At 42.0% G+C, this 18,568-nt stretch overlaps 1 protein-coding gene across 1 annotated transcript in view; it reads right to left on the reverse strand.

Moving 5' to 3' along the window:
- CDH17 (cadherin 17) overlaps positions 1-18,568 on the reverse strand; it is an 81,449-nt gene that overhangs the window by 61,521 nt on the left and 1,360 nt on the right. Inside the window, exons 2-3 of the mRNA XM_012438613.2 lie at positions 5,498-5,568; positions 169-267 (exon numbers count right to left, since the gene is read on the reverse strand). Coding sequence (XP_012294036.1) covers positions 169-267; positions 5,498-5,548 — 150 coding nt within the window. The 5' untranslated portion in view covers positions 5,549-5,568. The remainder of the gene's footprint in view (positions 1-168; positions 268-5,497; positions 5,569-18,568) is intronic.

Below are 18,568 nucleotides of genomic sequence, written 5' to 3' on the forward strand. Positions count from 1 at the left end.
GATACTGAGGCCACTCATCTCTCTGTTTAACTTAGCTTCTGAAATCATTCTTGATAATGAGAATGCCATGCCTTTATTTTACTTCCTGCTGTACAATAGATAAGGGAGTAAAAGTCCATCAAGAGAGCACACAAAATCAAGAGGACAGTGATCAAGGGTAGGTTTTACCTGGAATATAATTTGACTCGGTTCTTGACCTTCAAAAATAGGAAATGTCATGGGCTTCAGGGGTCCACTAAACTTCCCTTCTTGGCTGTATCCAGTTGTCTGTTAAAAAAGAAAGAAAATTAGCATCTTGTATGAATGTGTCTGTGCCATTGTTGATTTTATTAGGGCTTCCAGCACCAATATATGAAACACAGAATTCTTTCATAACCGAAATCTGATCAAAACAGAAACGAGTGTAATAGCTGCTGAAGCTCTACCATGTCAAAGTAGCTTGTTACAAACCCTTGCATTGCTTTTCTTAAACATCTGAGAAGAATAGGAGATAAGAAGAATCACCCTATGAGAAGAATATTAACATCTCCATATTCAAAATGAAATTTAAAAAGGTTAACACAGCACACACACTCAGGTCTGAGCTAAAAGCTCGTGGTCTTGCACAGCGCCACACTGTCTTCTAAATTCTCTATGTTTTTACTCTAGCTTCATGAAACACCTCCTTCCACTCTCTTTATTTTATAAGGACATTTACAGCAGATTGCCAGCACTCTAAAGTTTTGAATTTATAAGGAGGAGAAAGAATATATAGATGTATTTAGTACAAAGTTTGCTTGGCACAGTTACACAGTAAGTTTTAGCCAAATTTGAATCTGTATTTGAACTATAAGCAAAGCTCACTATTTTAACATTTGATTAGCTCTTTACATTCATTTAGAACAAAAATAATAAAAGAACAAAATGTTTACTTTAAGCAGCAGCCCCACAATGGTTTTAAAATCCAAAGACCCTAAACCTGAGAGCCAAGCAGGCTCTGCAGACACCCAAGTCAAGACTGGAGTAGTAGTGAGTATGGCTGGGATGGTAAGAAGCATGGCTCATACTTGCTACGTTAGTACATGTGGAGCTCTGTCCTAAGCACATTTAATCCTGACAACAACCCTCAGGGAGGAAATTACTATTGTTACCCTTGTTTTACAGGTGATGAGACTGAGACTCAAAGAGGTTAAATTATTTGCCCAGGTAGTGGCAGGAAGCAGGATTTGAACCTGCAACTCTGGAACCAGCCGTCTCAGCTTCCACGCACCAGCAGTCACCAGAGGATGTGAAACAGCCAAGACATCCTGGAGAGAAAGCCAGCAGGCTGCACTGAGGATGCTCATGAGAGTGCGACTCCCACCGTTCCTAGCCTCAGAACATGGGGAGCATCACTGCAGCCCTCACCACAGCAGCACCTCTGAAGGCAGGTGGAGTGGTCACCTGCACGAAGGGGCAGTCAGCGCACCCTGGGGCACCCTCTAGGACAAGGGATTTAGTGCCTCATCCCCACACTGGTCTCTCCTTCCTGGGCAAGTCTTTGGGTCTCCCATTTATGGTGGAAATCCAGGGTGAAAGAGATTGAAATCAGAAGCACAGTGTGGCAAGCCAATGAACTGGGTGTGCAGGACAGACGTCCAGGTGCCACTAGGTTGGGAGAAAACCATTTATTTAGGGAGAGCAAGCACACTCTTGACATGAAAACTGCTCCCTGCTGGGAATATCCAAAACCGATCAATATGCCAGGATCGGAGAAAGGTCTTATGCTAGATCCCTCAGTGTGGGGAATCTTGACTAAGCTGGATGCTGGATATCTGGCAAAAGGGCAATAATGAATGAGAACACAGGGGCTTTCAAGTTTGGTTTTCTGTCCTCAGAGTTGTGGTGGGGCCCTAGATTTGCTGCCCCTGGGCCACTGCCAAGACCTCTCCTTTGCTGCCTGCCACCACAGAGGCTGGTAAACCAAGTGGTCCTTTCCCACGTTCCCTAGTGGCTAGGAAGGTGTCCAGGTGGCCCAGTTCTGGTTCATGAAACGAGAGGCGAAGTCCACTGGTTAACCTTCTGTTTTCCCAATTTAAAAAAAGGCAGTTGTGGCTGCCATTGCCCTTTCCTGTGGCTCCTGCTGAGACAATGGACCTTGTGTCTGCAGTTGGGGCAGCTGTAATGAACCCTGATAGGACAAACCAGCTCAAAAAATGCTATAACGAAGAGAAAGTAGCCCAAGTCTCTGACAACATCATGGAATTGCTAAACCTGCCCAGGATTGCTACTTCAGCCTTCTTGTTATCTGAGGAAAATAAACCCGTATTTATTTAAAATGCTCTAAAGTCAGATTTCCTCTTACTTGCAAGAAAATGATTTTTTTTTTTTGAGACAGAGTTTCGCTCTTGTTGCCCAGGCTGGAGTGCAATCACTGCAACCTCCACCTCCCAGGTTCAAGTGATTCTCCCACCTCAGCCTCCCAAGTAGCTGGGATTACAGGTGCCCATCACCACGCCTGGCTAATTTTTTTATATTTTTAGTAGAGACAGCATTTCACCATGTTAGCCAGGCTGGTCTCCAACTCCTGACCTCAGGTGATCCACCTGCCTCGGCCTCCCAAAGTGCTGGATTACAGGCATGAGCTGCCATGCTCGGCCAAGAAAATGCATTCTTAACTCACAAAGTAATTTTGCCAGACTTCTGGCGCATCTCCTCCTTTCTAAGTTTATCTTCCTTTGGAAACTCTGCTTCCCTTTCACTCCTTTTCCACATCTTTTCCTGTTCCATTTACTCCTCTAGAAGGCAGGGCATAAGAACCGGTGTGCAGGACAGAGGTCAGGTACCACCATGGTTGGTTAAGTCAGGGGAGTGCTATCTATACAGCTACTGCTTAATAGCAAACTATCTTCATCAGCTTTGCACTATGTCAGCAAGCAGTCAGCCTTTGAGTTAGTCACACCAGTGAAAACTATGTTAGCCACACACAAACACGGCTGCACTTTCCCAACAAGGACAAGCTGGCTCACTCATCAGAAAATGGGAATCAAGTCTCGGTTCCAGGGTTCAAAGTCGCCTGCTTGCACTGGAGCGAGAAATCTCTCTTCCTGCCAATTAACATGGCTATTGGGGCTATAAAGATTTCAAAGTGCATGTCACACTGTGAATCATCAAGCCACATTCCCCAGAAGTGGGAAGGATGGTGTGGTGGAAACTTGTGTAAGGACAAGAGGATGGCTTTATGCAGGAGTTGGAGGGTATAGCATTTATCATCTTGCACAAAGAGGCGAAAGGAAGAGAATGGAACTGCCATTTTAAAGTCATTTTTAGTGTATTTTATGTGGCAGTAACGGGACTAGATCACCACATAACATCATTTCGTCTGACCAATGCTATCAAGAAAGTATCTCCAGAGAAGTTCCACAGTAGGGGCAAAGCATTCAGAGATAGAGCTACCTCCAGACGGGAGCCAGCACCATTGGACCACCAAGCCCCAACTCTTGACCACATTGCTGCACTGCCTTCCAGGCCAGAGAACATGCACAGTTGCCAGGTTCATCTACCTGCTAGCTCCGTCAAGCGCTCAATGCAATGATTATGTAGTAATCAAACTCATCTTGCTTCTGGAAGTCCCAGGCAAAACTCCAAAATAGACGGGTCTGCCCTGGTTTCCTGCAATTCCCTATTCAGTTCCCTTTCCCAAATCCTGGATCACTTACTCTGTCTTTGGTGCCCTTGAAGTACATCTATGCTGCATTTGTGTTTCTAACCCTCCGACGAATCTATCTCTTGGAAAAGAACGGAAGATCTACTCACAGTATGGAGTAAATTAGTGCCTCTGTTGAATAAAGCCCTATGCAGAAGGCAAGATTCTTCAAGCAAACTTCCAGTCTTCATAGGAGAGGCCTTGGGAGGTGGTAGGAAAAAGAAGTGTCTCCCTCCCAACAACCCTGAAATCCCACTCCCTGACTTCACCCAGAGACAGTTGTGCTTGTGGCTGTCACCTGGGGAAGGCGCTGCTGCCAGCAGTGGTTGGGCAGTATTTTTCACTCTAGATAGAAATCCCACTGGGGTGAGAATAGAGAGAAGGAAGCCTTATCTTCACCTTTCATCCAGGAATAAAAATGCATGTTCCCTTCTCAGACAAGAAGCAAATGAGGCCTAATAATATGATATTATTAAATAATTCAGAAGTGCATTTGGTGCTGAATCTGCAAAGATGACAAAAACACAGTCCATTCTTCATGGAGGTCAGGGTCCATATGGATGTAGACACCAAACACTTAAAATGCTGTAGCACTTATAGTGGCCAATGTTTATTGTGTCCTTAACTGCCAGTCACTGATCCAAGAGGCTTGTAAATGCAGTATCTCATTGAATTGCTACAACATCCCATAAGACAAGTACTATTATTAGACGCATTTCACAGAAAACAGGTTCAAAGCTTAGGTAACTCACCAAATTCCTATTACTGGTAGTGGAGGCACCAAGTTTGAAAACAGGTCTGACTTTATCACTACCCTGGGATAAACATAGGTGACGAAGGACATTTGAGGGGGTAGGATGAGGAGAGGTCAACTGAGGATGTCTGATATCCAGCCCTTCCACAATCCTGGAGACAGGCTCTGACCCTCCAGGCTATGAAGACTCATGCTTCTCATAAGGTTTGAATGGCAGATTTCCCCTGGGAGGAAGGCTCTCATAGTTTTAAGTTTCGCTCTATTTCACTCTGTAACTATGTGAGCTCTAGGGTACTTTTTGGGACTTGAAATTTAGTGTATTATTTATGGGTCCCAGAAGAAAGAAAATAAGGTTTGAGGTACGAGGATCCAGAAGCTTCCTGTTTAAAAAAAAAAAAAAAAAGCCAATGCTTCCCCTAAATCTTATAATCTTGTTTCATAATATAGCAATTTTTTGGGCACCTTTTGTGAACCTCAGGAGTCATGTGGGTTAAAAAAAAAAGGCATCCTCTGTTTACCCCGAGGTCAAGGGTAAGGACTCCCCAGTTTTCATTCAGCTCCAGGCTCTAGAAGGCTGTCAGTCAATAGGGTTAACCTAACAAATGGTTAAAGATAACCAGAAAACTCCAAACCATTGATGAGAAGAAAAGTACAGAGCAGAGCAGGGCTGAAAATAGAGAAAATCCTTTTCTTGATGTTTCAGTGGTAAGTTTTCATGGGCAAAGTTTTTTTTTAAAAAAAAGTCAAGATTAAGGGACACAGACTAATTCATGTATCAGTGCAATGTCATTCCAGATTCCCTGAGCTATACATAAATAGATAGATTTATTTTCAGCCTTGCCCGTAACTGGTATTGGCTTTTAAGAGTGGGAAAGAAAGTACATTCCCTAGTTGAGGGCAGACATGTGATTTGTAGCCATTTCATCAAACATATCACAGTGGAAAAAGCTATGTTTCCATTCTATACAACAACTTAATTTTGATAGGTCATCTTTTTTAAAGTAATAATCTGGTATGGGGGAGAAAGTAGCAGAAAATATTCTAGTAAATAAATAGAGAAGAACACCCATTTCTCTTACCAAATAAAGTATGAGAAGACACAGGGAGTGAAGATGGACCTGAGGTATCATAGTTTTCTTTATTCAAATTCCTGTGAATAAGCCAGAGATAAAAGTGGTTAGTTACTAGTCTGTTAAAATCATGTCTTTCCAATCGGTAAGAATCAATGTATGATATCCAGTTACAAACCTAGTAAAGTGATACCCCAAAAGGCCAGGCTTTTCTCTGTATGGAGCAGCCCAGTCTTCTAGAAGCTTCATGCACATCATCCATAAGTAGTATGCAAGCCAACATCTCAAAACATGCTCATGGTAATTCCAATTCTCGAATGCTTTGCTCTGTTATGATCTTCTTCATTTAAGCATATTAAATAATAGGGAATATGTGTTTTTTTGTTCGTTTTTTTAAGACAGAGTCTCAATCTGTCATCCAGGATGGGTGCAGTGGTGCAATCTCATCCCACTGCAACCTCCACCTCTTGGGTTCAAGCCAGGTAGCTGGGATTACAAGTGCCCATCACCATGCCTGGCTAATCTTTGTATTTTTAGTAGAGACAGGATTTCACCATGTTGGCCAGGCTGGTCTTGAACTCCTGACCTCAGGTGATCCACCTGCCTTGGCCTCTCAAAGTGCTGGGATTACAGGTATGAGCCACTGCACCCAGCCAGCAGAGTATTCTTTTCACTCTTATTATATGGATGGTGAAAATGTATTTTGGCAAATGCCAGGATAACTAGATATAAATATTTTGATTCAAAGCCACAAACATATGAGACTCCTTAAGTGAAAAGAACTCAAGAATGCTGATAATTCTTCAAAGGCATCACCAGCTACCTTTTTGGTCTTCCAGATATTATCATTACCTATGTAATAAACCTAAGAAAAAAATGTACTTCTTACTATTCCAGAAGAGATCAAACAAAAATCCAAACTCTGTCCTCATTGTCTCCTGTCCAATATTATTTTTCCTTTCCTCCTTAAGGCTTCCTATTTCACAGAGATTATAACTTTCACCCTGAGACATGTCATGACTAATTGATTTTAAGATGTGAGATAAATTTTCCACATGTCCTGAAAAACAGTGTTGTTGCCTGTTGTAAGTTTGGACTGCCCTCCCACCACCAAAAAAGAAAGTCAAGGAAATTTTTAAAATGTATTTATTTCACTAAAATTCTAATCACTTTCTTATCTCTAGAGATTATGAATAATCTTGGTTTACTTCATCATCTTATTATTATTTAAAGGGTTTATTACTTTATTTTAATTTTATATTTTTTAATATACATATTTTATTGCACTTTAGGTTCTGGGGTACATGTTCAGAACATGCAGGATCGTTGCATAGGTATATACATGGCAACGTGGTTTGCTGCCTCCATCCCCCTGTCACCTATATATGGCATTTCTCCCCATGTTATTCCTCCCAAACCTCCCTACTCCCCGCTGTTCCTCCTTTATTCCCCCGCAACAGACCTCAGTGTGTGATGCTCCCCTCCTCCCTGTGTCCATGTGTTCTCATTGTTCAATACCCACCTATGAGTGAGAACATGTGGTGTTTGCTTTTCTGTTTTTATGTCAGTTTGCTGAGAATGATGGTTTCCAGATTCATCCATGTCCCTACAAAGGACATGAACTTATCATTTTTTTATGGTTGCATAGTATTCCATGGTGTATATGTGCCACATTTTCCTTGTCCAGTCTATCATTGATGGGCATTTGGGTTGGTTCCAGGTCTTTGCTATTGTAAACAGTGCCACAATGAACATACGTGTGTATGTGTCTTTATAATAGAACAATTTATAATCCTTTGGATATATACCCAGTAATGGGATTGCTGGGTCAAATGGAATTTCTATTTCTAAGTCCTTGAGGAATCACCACACTGTCTTCCACAATGGTTGAACTAAGGTTTTCTATATGGAACACACATGCCACTAATATCACCAGCATGGAAAAAAATTCACTAACATTTTAACCACTCTAAAAATTTACATCCCGAAAATTTAACATAACCTGCATTTGCATAACTTATATTTGAATTTTAAAGGGTAAAAATGCTATTTCATTTTAGCCTCACTAATGTTCTGGGAGATAAAGAAACAATCCTTTATAAAGCATCACCAAGGATGTAGGTTTGTGGAGAGGTCTTTAAAAACAGTAACAGGCTGGGCACAGTGGTTCACACCTATAAACTTAGCACTTTGGGAGGCCAAGGCGGGTGGGTTGCTTGAGATCGGGAGTTTGAGACCAGCCTGGTCAGCATGGCAAGACCCCATCTCTGCTAAAAACACAAAAATTAGCCAGGTGTGGTGACACATGCCTGTAGTCCCAGTTACTTGTGATACAGGAGCTGGAAAGAAATTACTTAGGCAGATAGTGAGGGTAAGAGAGTCCTCAGTAAGGTTTCCTTTTAACAAAAAGCAGCCCCAAAATCATTTCTTTTCTAACAAAGATCAGCATGTAAAATCGAGCTGCAGACATAGATAAGCAAGCTAGAAGCTTGCATGGGTAAATGCCAGCAGCTCTGCCAATAGGAAAAGGCCACCTGAAGGCCGGGCATGTTCAACATGGTGACTCCATCCTCCCTTTTCTTCGTCAACTACACGTACAGTAAAGAACAGACAATATGGTGCTGGCCAGGTAGAGAATCCATCTGCATAATAAAAGATTAGGGTGGGATGGCCAGCTTCTTCATACAGTATGCAAACGTCACACCTGCACCAACCAATCTCTCAGGCCCTATGTAAATCACACACTATTTCCTCAAGCTCACATACTAAACCTGTGGCTGGGTGTGAGATCATGCTCGCAATCCCAGAACTTTGGGAGGCCAAGAGGGGTGGATTGCCTGAGGTCAGGAGTTCGAGACCAGCCTGACTAACATGGTGAAACCCTGTCTCTACTAAAATTAGCCAGCATGGTGGTGCACACATGTAGTCCCAGCTACTTTGGAGGTTGAGGCAGGAGAATTGCTTGAACCAGGGAGGCAGAGTTGCAGTGAGCCCAAGATCATGCCACTGCACTCCCACCTGGGCGACACAGCAAGACTCCATCTCAAAACCAAACCAAAACAAAACAAAAAAAACATGCATTTCACCATGAAACCTGAAGACCCACTTGGGCACTCCCCTCTCTCTGCAGGAGACAGAGCTATTCTCCTTTCTTTCTTTTGCCTATTAAACCTCTGCTCTTAAACTCACTTCTTGCTTGTCCGGGTTTTCTATTTCCCTGCTCTGAGATGACAGACCTTGGGTATTTACCCCAGACAACGATACCACCTCACTTGGGAGCCTGAGATGGGAGGATCGCACCCAGGAGGCAGAGGTTGCAGCAGGTCATGATTGAGCCACTGCACTGCAGCCTGGGTAACAGAGCAAGACCCTGTCTCAAAAAATTAAAATTAAAAATAGTAACAGAGTGGTCCAGCAGACAGGCTTTGAGTCAGAAAGCTGGCTCTCTATAGCTATGCGGCTCTGGATATACTACTTCATCCTTCAGTGCCTCAGTCTCCTCACATGGAAAATACACAGCAATTGCTCAATAAGAAGTTTGTGCTCTTATGATTTTCTCAGATATCATGAGCTGGGAATTGCTCTTCTCATTTTGTAGGTGAGAAAATCGAGGTTCAAATTCAAGCAATTTGCCTAAAGACACCATACAGCTAGGAAGTGGCATTACCTTGCCTCCAACCAGATTATCGATTCCAGAGTTTAAACTCTGGAATTTCAACTCTGTCTACTGCACCTTATACAGTGTGATAGCTACCTAGATGTAGATGTATGACAAAGACCATGGACAGAGAAAGAGCTATACAGATATACAAATATTATACATGTATACGTATTTATACATAGTATATAAATTAAGCAACTTGCCCTGAAATTCCACAACTATTTTAAGGAAAAGCTAGGATTAAAACCCTTTGGGATTCCTAGATTCATAAATTCCTTGAATGTTTAAAAATTAGCTTTTGTAACAGAATTAATTTGGTTGACATATCCAAGCATCATTTTAGAATTAACTCACAAACAAATGAGCATTACTGCTTTAGAGTGCTTACTTGGTTTAGAAACACATAGAAACAAGTAACAACCTCAGGTTCTAGCATTTTGCAAGATGATAGTATCACTTATAAATGAATACATTGATATTAAGTCTAACAAACTAATTTTCTGTAATATTAACAAAATGCACATGGTCAGCTATCAACCTGTATCTGCTTAATGCGAGTAAAAATACAGGCAATAATGACATATTGGGAGATCTTTCTCCTTAAACTCCTCAGCATTCAAGATCTTTCAAATGCTGCTCCCAACTCTCCAGCCTTATCTGCCACTCCCTTCTCACACCCAGTCATACCTCCACCCAGATGGACTTTGTATACCCCGAGCTGTCCCGCAGCCAAACTCTCACCCCTGCTGCTCTCCCTGCCTGGCACAAGGCCTGGCCCGGAGAAAATGGACAATGGAGATTTGCTTAATGAGGTTGGATGGAGATGTTTCCTCATTTCTGCTTCTCACACCTTATCATCTAATTTCAACTTACTCATTTATTTAAATAGCATTGAGCTACACATCTAGCATGTTCCAGATACTGTGCTAAGAACCAGGGTACCAAGAAAAAGGGTACAGGGTCTACCTTCATGCAGCTAGGACCTAAAGTCTACTTCCTTCATGAAATCTTCCCTGATTTCCAGCCAGAAGTCTCTTCCTCTCAAAGCCAGTTCTGATCATATTTTTTTAATCATTTATTTATCTGTTAGCATTATTGCCACTATTAAATAAGATCCTTAAGGGCAGAGGCCTTATTTTTAAATTGTTATTTTTTTTTTAACTTCTCAGGGCTCTTCATGCTATCCCTTGCATATATCAAGCCCTCATCAGATGTTGGGTAAATTCTAAAACATTTGTGATTACCTAACATGGATATCCTATTAATTTGTTCTCACCTGTAAGAGCTTTCAGAATAAACATGATATATTAAAGGAAACTCATTCAAAATTCAGAGCTTTATTTTGAAGCAAAGTAACACATTTTTATTGATGAAGAGTTGTTTTCCCCTTAAATACACTAACAGATTTCTGCTCAGTCAATAACCTAGAACTGATTGAAATAGATCATCTCTTCTTGAATTGATTTTTTTAAAACACTTTTAGTCTTCAAAAAAAACACAAGTTAAATGATAGAAAAGCAAACAAAAATGGAAGGAATGCCTTGTTTTGGTCAGATGCTCAGAGAGACTACTGTTTGAGATGTTTGAATGGAACCTAGGAAGTACAAGTAGAAATGTACTTACCTTTTATTTTGTCATTTACATTTAGCCCGCCCCTCACAGAAGGGTTTCCAGTGGGAAGAAGTCATTGCTTTCCACTGCCTCATGTGGGGTGCCATGATTTATTTGAAGACAAATCTACCACACTATGCAGTTGTTAGGAGCATAGATCCAGGGGTTAGACTGGCCAGCTTGGGTCCTAACTCTTCCACTGGCTGACTGGTGGCCCTGTCTACTCTCTGTAAAGTAGGGATAATAATAATAATACCTACCTTCGAGAGTTAAGAGATTCGGCAAGTTCATATTTGGAACGCTATTAGTCAAAAATTCATTTTGCCACCCACGTTTGCTTAGTCAAACCGTAAACATTGTCCAACAAGACATTTCTCTTCACAATTCCCAACTTTTGGTGGCCTGCTAATGAAAATATTCTAGAAACAGCCTCCACAGCAACATCCTCACAGCCAAAGGAGGCAGCAAGGCAAAGCCCAAGGCAAACTAGACTAATGCTAAGATTAGGTCAAAAGAGGGCTTTGGTCTCGCAAACCCTTCCCACCTACACTTCCTCCTTCCATGGACACAATACCATTCATGAATGGCACTCTCTGGCTCATGATGGCGCTGATGGGAAGCCATCCTTCATCACCGAAATTGCCCGAACCACCAAGCCAGACAATGTATCATGGGTTTCCTCACAAACGCTACTTGGAAAAGAATTGGAAGAGATTTCCAGAGGACTCTGTGCCATTTTATCTCAACTACCTGTCATAGTTGATCCAACCATCTGCATGGAATTTTTGCCATTTGTCAGGATTTCCCTCAGATACAAGGACTAAATTCAGAAAGTTTCTACGGCAATTAATTATCTGAGAGGCCGAGCACACCCTTTGCAACATAGACCAGAGGTGTTTAAAAAAAAAAAAAGTTTTGAAAATGAGGCCTTGGTTCCAAAACTGTGGCTGCCCCTCACCCAGTGGACACCATCGCCACCACCACTTGCTCAATAGTAGGCCACGGCAACTGCTTGCAGAGGGGAACCAGGGCTGCTGGGCTTACCCTGCAGGAGCGGTGCCTCATTTAATCCACCGCACAACAGAAGACACGGGAATCCCGCCACAGCCTGAATCTGCGTCCAGCCAGGATAATGGCAAAGGCAGCCAGCATTGCCAGAAGACAATCTGCCGCATGCATCAATAAGACTTGGTGGTGAATTATATTGCTGATTTCTCACAACAACTCTATGGAACAGATGCTATTATCATCTACCTCTTAAAGATGGAAAATCAAACAGTGAAGACCATAGAAATGAAGAGTCTTGCTCAAGGTCACACTGCCAGGCTAATTTTCACTCCCTTTGAAACACAAATATCTTGAAGATGAGACGCCAAGTATCGTTTCATCCATTACAGATCTTTCCAAAACTTTGAAAAGGTTTTTTTTCCCCCCCACTTTGTAGCTGCTTTTTTTTTTGCAGATGCTGATGTGACCCACCCCCACCCGCCTGGAGGAAAAGGCTGCCTTGGTCTGGGAAGTTCATTTCTACTGCAAACAGATTTCTGTGTCTCACTGTTTCTCATGTCTGCACTTCACCTTAGGGATCTTCCCTTTTTTAAATCAATCCAAATGCTATGGGTAGAATTGTGTCTTCCTCCCCCTGCCCAAAAGCAGATGTTAGAGTCCTAACTTCCAAGCACCTCAGAATGTGACTTTGGAGTCGCTACAGAGGTAACGAAGTTAAAATGAGGTTGTTAGAGTGGGCCCTAACCCACTATGACTGACGTCCTCCTAGAAAGAGATTTGGAGACAGGTTCATCCACAAAGAAAGAACACCGTAGGAACGTGCAAGACAGCATCTACAAGCCAAGGAGAGAGGCCAGAGGAGATCCTTCCTTCACAGCTCTCGGAAGGAACCAACCCTCCCACCCTCTTGGTTTTGGACTTCTGGCCACCAGAACTGAGATGACAAATGTCTGCTGTTTCAGCCCTCCATTCTCTGGTACTGTGTGAAGGTAGCCCTAGCAAATGAAGACCCCAGGGAACTCTGGTTTTGCCTGCTCTGCCATTCCAGGGCAGAGGTGGCCTCACAGGAGGCTTTGCTCAGGCATTAGACACCAAGGGGCCCTCCGCATCCCAGCAGCCCACCCAAGCCTTCACTGATTCTCCCACCAGGCTCCAAGCTCCCAAGAGGCTTAACACATGAATTTATTATTTTTTTTTTCAGTTATATAATTAGGTCCTACTTAAGAAATTTAGAACACCAATTTGTGAGGATAAATTCCATTTATCAGAGCACACACAGATCGCAGGTAGCCCTGGAGCTGAGGAATAGCTTTGAGTTTTAGTAAAATTTGACAGTCCACGGCTTTCTGATCAGCCTTGCACTGCTTTGTAGTCTTATATTTCTCTTTTTCTGTGTCGAAGATCTCACCCTCCTAGTATCTAGGCTTCCGCAGCTGCTTCTTAAAGTAGGCATCAGTAAGATATTTTGGGGTTCTCACAATGCTTAGTTTTTTTGTTTTGTTTTGCTTTGTTTTGTTTTGAGACAGCCTCAGTCTGATGCCCAGGTTGGAGGGCAATGGTGCCATTTCAGCTCACTGCAACCTCCACCTCCCAGGTTCAAGTGATTCTCATGCCTCAGCCACCCAAGTAGCTGGGATTACAGGTGTGCGCCACCACACCTGGCTAATTTTTGTATTTTTAGTGGAGACAGGGTTTCGCCATGTTGACCAGGCTGGTCTCGAACTCCTGGCTTCAAGTGATCCACATGCCTTGGCCTCCCAAAGTGCTGGGATCCACGTCCGGCCCTGATACCAATTTTTATGGAGGTGGTGATGACAAATTTCTGGTGTGTCCTTTACAGAGGAATTCCACTGAGGACCAGCGGTCCAGCCACAAGTAACAAGCTACTGCCCAGCTGCTCCAGGAAAGCCACCCTCCTGCCTTGGTGGCGTCCAGGGAGGATGAGCACTGTGGTCCCGGGGGCCATGCTAGCTCTATGTTTTCTCATACGCTGACTGCAGAGTTTCTTGCCATGGCTGAACAGCTTTTGAGGCACATCTCCAGTAGGATAATATCAAGGCATTTTGTGAAGTTTAACCACCCAGGCATCATCATTCCTGTCACCAGCAACTGGTTTTGTAACAGTTGCAAGAATCTTCTTTTCACTCTTGGGTTTAGCAGCTAAGTACTTCCTCCTGTACATGGCCTTTCTGGAATACATAGCCAAATGTACTGAGGCTATGAATTCCAGAACATCTGCCAAATCCTCCAATAAGGACAGGATTTGGGCTGCAGCAAGGCTTCCCTTCTTGGGCTTTTTAGCCCTGAGGTTCCCCCTTTTCACCTTGCCACTGGCAAAAGTCTTCTTAGCTTTAGGTGTTTTCTCCTTAGTATCTGGCTTCTCAACTCTTTCACCCACCATCTTGCAAGATGGGAATGTGATGTTTAGACACTCCTGTCATTTACCTATTTATTTGAGTAAGGACAAGGAGTTTCTAGGTCCCAGATCTCCAAATTTACATGTCAACACATAAGCACTGATTTTTGTCCCCCTCGGGAAAAGCTAAGTGATAGACGAATCTCAGAGTCAGTCATCTCTTATTCTTTTTTAAAAAAAATAAAGCATGAAGGGCTTTGAATTAAAATAATTCACCTAGCGCTAAGGCTGAGCCATGCAGCTCCAAAGAACAAAGAAGTTGCAGAAGGAGAGAGCTACAGAATTGGTTTTCAAATATCCTAAGGTAGTGTGGGCAGGAAGGGATGTGACAGGAATTCATGACACCGCCAGGACCCAACAGTGCCAAAGATCCTGGGAGCCATTTATTTTTCCTCCTCACTGTATTCTGCTAAGAGCAGCATAAAATATAAGGGAAGGCTAGATAGATATAAAGATCAGATGAAAATCTTGCTCAAACCATTATTCATCGAGTAATGTTCAGATCTGTCACACCCATCTTTTTGGTCAGGCTCACGGATCTCTGGCACCAATTGCATCACTCACAGTTTAGAGAACCACAAAAGCATCTGACCAATTTGCACTTTTGACAAATTAAGGACCCAATTAAAGTAGCCATTAATAAGCTAGAAGTAAGCAGGCAAGTATAAATCTGGGCTTCTGCCTCACACTTCAAACAGATTACTCCACATGGGGAAGAAATGGGCAGCTGGATGATTTGTTTTTAAAGAGGAGAGGAAGACAGGGAAGAAGGGATGAAAGGAGGGAGGGAGGGATGAACATACACACACAAACATAAGCCAGATTTTCTGTCACTAAACTCTGTAATATAGATGTGCCCATCTGTCAGTATATGACAATCTGGATTTACACATATGCAAAATTGGAGGTGGTTATTTGTTCTACCAATAGGTTCATGAGGAACATGGCTCACAGGAGGCTAAATGGTCCCCTGGATAACTTAAAATAGTTTAGGTTGATATAATCAATTATAATACACATTACTAGCATAACTATTCTTTTTAAAAATTGTCTTTTTTCAAAAAAATTTTACTTCAAGTTCTAGGATGTATGTACAGAACATGCAGGTTTCTTTCATCGGTACACATGTGCCGTGGTGGTTTGCTGCACCTATCAACCCATCATCTAGGTTTTAAGCCCCACATGCATTAGGTATTTGTCCTAATACTCTCCCTCCCCTCGCCCACCAACCTCTGATAGGCCCCGGTGTGTGATCTTCCCCTGTGTCTACATGTTCTCATTGTTCAACTCTACCTTATGAGTGAGAGCTTGCAGTGTTTGGTTTTCTGTCCCTGTGTTAGTTTGCTGAGAATGATGGTTTCCAGCTTCATTCATGTCCCTGCAAAGGACATGAACTCATTCTTTATGGCTGCATAGTATTCCATGGTGTATATGTGCCACATTTTCTTTATCCAGTCTATCATTCATGGGCATTTGGGTTGGTTCCAAGTCTTTGCTATTGTGAATAGTGCTGCAACAAACATACGTGGGCATGTGTCTTTATAGAATGATTTATAATCCTTTGGTTATATATCAAGTAATGGGATTACTAGCATAATTATTTTTATTAAAGAAAAGAATTCCAAGGAATATTTGAGAAAGGTGTCATGCTCATTCCTGGTTGGCTTTCATTCCCCCAGCACTCCCCCAAGACAGAGCAAGGGAAGGGTCAGCTGGGGAGAAGAGGCCTCTTCTCCAAGTCTCCCAAAACATCCCAGTGTTGAATGGAAGAGGGGCCCACAGCAGTCACAGGAAAGGGAACCCAATGACATAGGGACAACAGTGACTATCCTGCCAGGACACTTCCCTGATGTCATAACCCATTTATGCCTGAGGTTGCAATGTTTTGAATTTTTGCAATCAGACCCTGGCAATGACCTTGAGCAATAGGATATAAATAACTCCCACATGCTTAGTATTCCAATAATGGGACACTAGGCATAAATGGATTTTAAGCAGGTAGCCAGGAAGGACTTCATCATTGACTTCCCTGAGGTATGCAGCTATAAATCCCAAAAACCCAAGAAAGGTGGCAGGGGGACACCCTCTTTCCCATCTAGCAGAACAATATCACAAGCATCTTCCCTGGACCAAAGAGGAGGACTGAAATGACTATTTCTCATAAAAGGTGGCTTGACTGTTTTTCTGACAAAGTGTTTATTTCTTCATGTAATACAAAGTTTACGGATAAGCATTTTGTCAAGATAATAAAGCAACACATCCTGGTCTTAGAAATTCAGTAGGAAGTAAATCTAAATTAGATTCCACCCCATAGGGTTTAGACACTGAAGGATTTAAAGAAAGAAAAGAAAAAAACTTTCTCTAATACCAATTCATTTGCAAGGTGACCCGAGGCAGGAATTTTAATGACAAGAATATGTAGTCATGCTTAAGTATGGCAGGTTCACGGGTCCGATTTCTGTAATTAAATCATAACTGACAACTGGGTTGGGTAAGAGAAGAAGGGAAAATAAATTTAATCCTGCTTAATAAAAGGTACCAGACCACGATGAAATCTCATTCATGAATTGGTTTAAAAATCATTGAAACTTTAAAAAAATAGCAAATGCTCAAAAAATTGCAAGCTAAGCTAAGCACTTTGGGGAACTTACTTGAACGACACAATAATTGTACAATGTGGCCTGTTGTTATCCCACAGAGCAGGAAACTGAGCCTTGAGCGCTTGAGGAAGTGGTGTGAATGCAGCGGCCGAGCACCCAGCCACTCTGCCCATCAGCCTCTCGGGGAGGAAGAGTTCATCTTTAGCTTAGATGTCAAGACAACAAATCTGCCATTTCGATTCTCTTTGTCCCTCACTTAAGAACAAGTCCTAATATTTTTAAGTAATAAGTGTATAGCCAAAAATGAATGACTTAGGAATATGAATGAGAAAATTCCATGTCAGTCTTACAGAATATTTGAAGAGAAATTTTCTTTGTACCACATAGACAGCGATCAAGTATAGCTTAGTTTGTTACATATTGCTTAAGTGAAAAAAAGAAAATTTCGACGTTAGTGTAATTCTCAGCCACTGGAGGAATATCAGCTTTTATTAAGTTAATATTTCTTATACCTAAGTAAACACTCCTGTCTGTTCTCACAAGTAACAAATAAGTAGATATTCCTTAAAACTCAGCATGTCTTTATTTGGATAATCACCGAGCAGTTACAAAACAACTAGCCCATTCAACATCTGACACCAGGGATTTCTGACTCAATGCAATTTTATGCCAAATCTATACGTCTCTACCCCTGTGAACCAGCTCCTGTGCAAGCACTGTTTGTCGGCCTCCAGAGCAGGGAGCAGGACAATGCCCAGCGTTCCTCCTCAGAGTCGTCTCTGTTAATGTGGAAGAAAAATGAGGGACACATCCTTCTAGAAATTGTTTTTGACAACAGAAATAATGCCATTAAAAAAACTACCTTTATGCAAGAGAGGAACTAATTCTGTGTTCAGGAAGTGGGATTAAAAAATATAAGAATAATAAAACTATTGGTTTTGCTTTTAAATATATATATATAAGCATTTTAAAGCCCCTCTGATGATTCCCATATAAGTCTTTGGGTAAGGTGCAGGTGTGGCATGCTTTGAAACTCACCCAGACAGAAAGAGTAGAGGTAAATTTACTGCCAGGATATATTTTGCACCATCATCCGGCTTTTTTTTCGTTTCTTTTTTTTTTTTTTTGAGACAGATTCTCACTCTGTCACCCAGGCTGGAGTGCAGTGGTGCAATCATGGCTCACTGCACTCTCAAACTCCTGGGCTTACAGGATCCTCTCACCTCAGCCTCCCCAGTAGCTAGGACTACAGGTAAGTGCCATCACTCCTGGCTAATTTTTAATTTCCTTGTACAGGCAGAGTCTCCTTCTGTTCAGACCTCCCAGGCTGGTCTTGAACTCCAGCACAAGTGATTCTCCCTCCTCAGTCTCTCAAATTACTGGAATTACAGAAATAAGCCACCACACCCACCCATATTTTCCCTTTTGTATGAGAAGGGAGGAGGTACCGGAAATGTAACCTTCACCTTGAACAGGGATGACTTTCTTCAGAGGTCATGTGGGTGAGTTTCAAAGGATGCCACACTCACACCCCACCCAAGGACTTATATGGGAACCATTGGAGGGGCTTTAAAATGCTTCATACATATACATGTATTTATGTATATGTATATATATATGTGTGTGTATATATATATATACATAAGCAAAAACAATCATTTTATTAATCTTATATTTTTGAATCCCACTTCCTGAACATAGAATTAGTTGCTTTCTTGCATAATTGTAAATGTTTTATGGCATTACTGATTTTTTTTTCTTATTTTTCTTAAGAATGAAACAGC

Source organism: Aotus nancymaae, unplaced genomic scaffold (assembly GCF_030222135.1).
Source record: "Aotus nancymaae isolate 86718 unplaced genomic scaffold, 86718_ANA_hifiasm-v0.15.2.pri h1tg000036l, whole genome shotgun sequence".
NCBI lineage: Eukaryota > Metazoa > Chordata > Mammalia > Primates > Aotidae > Aotus > Aotus nancymaae.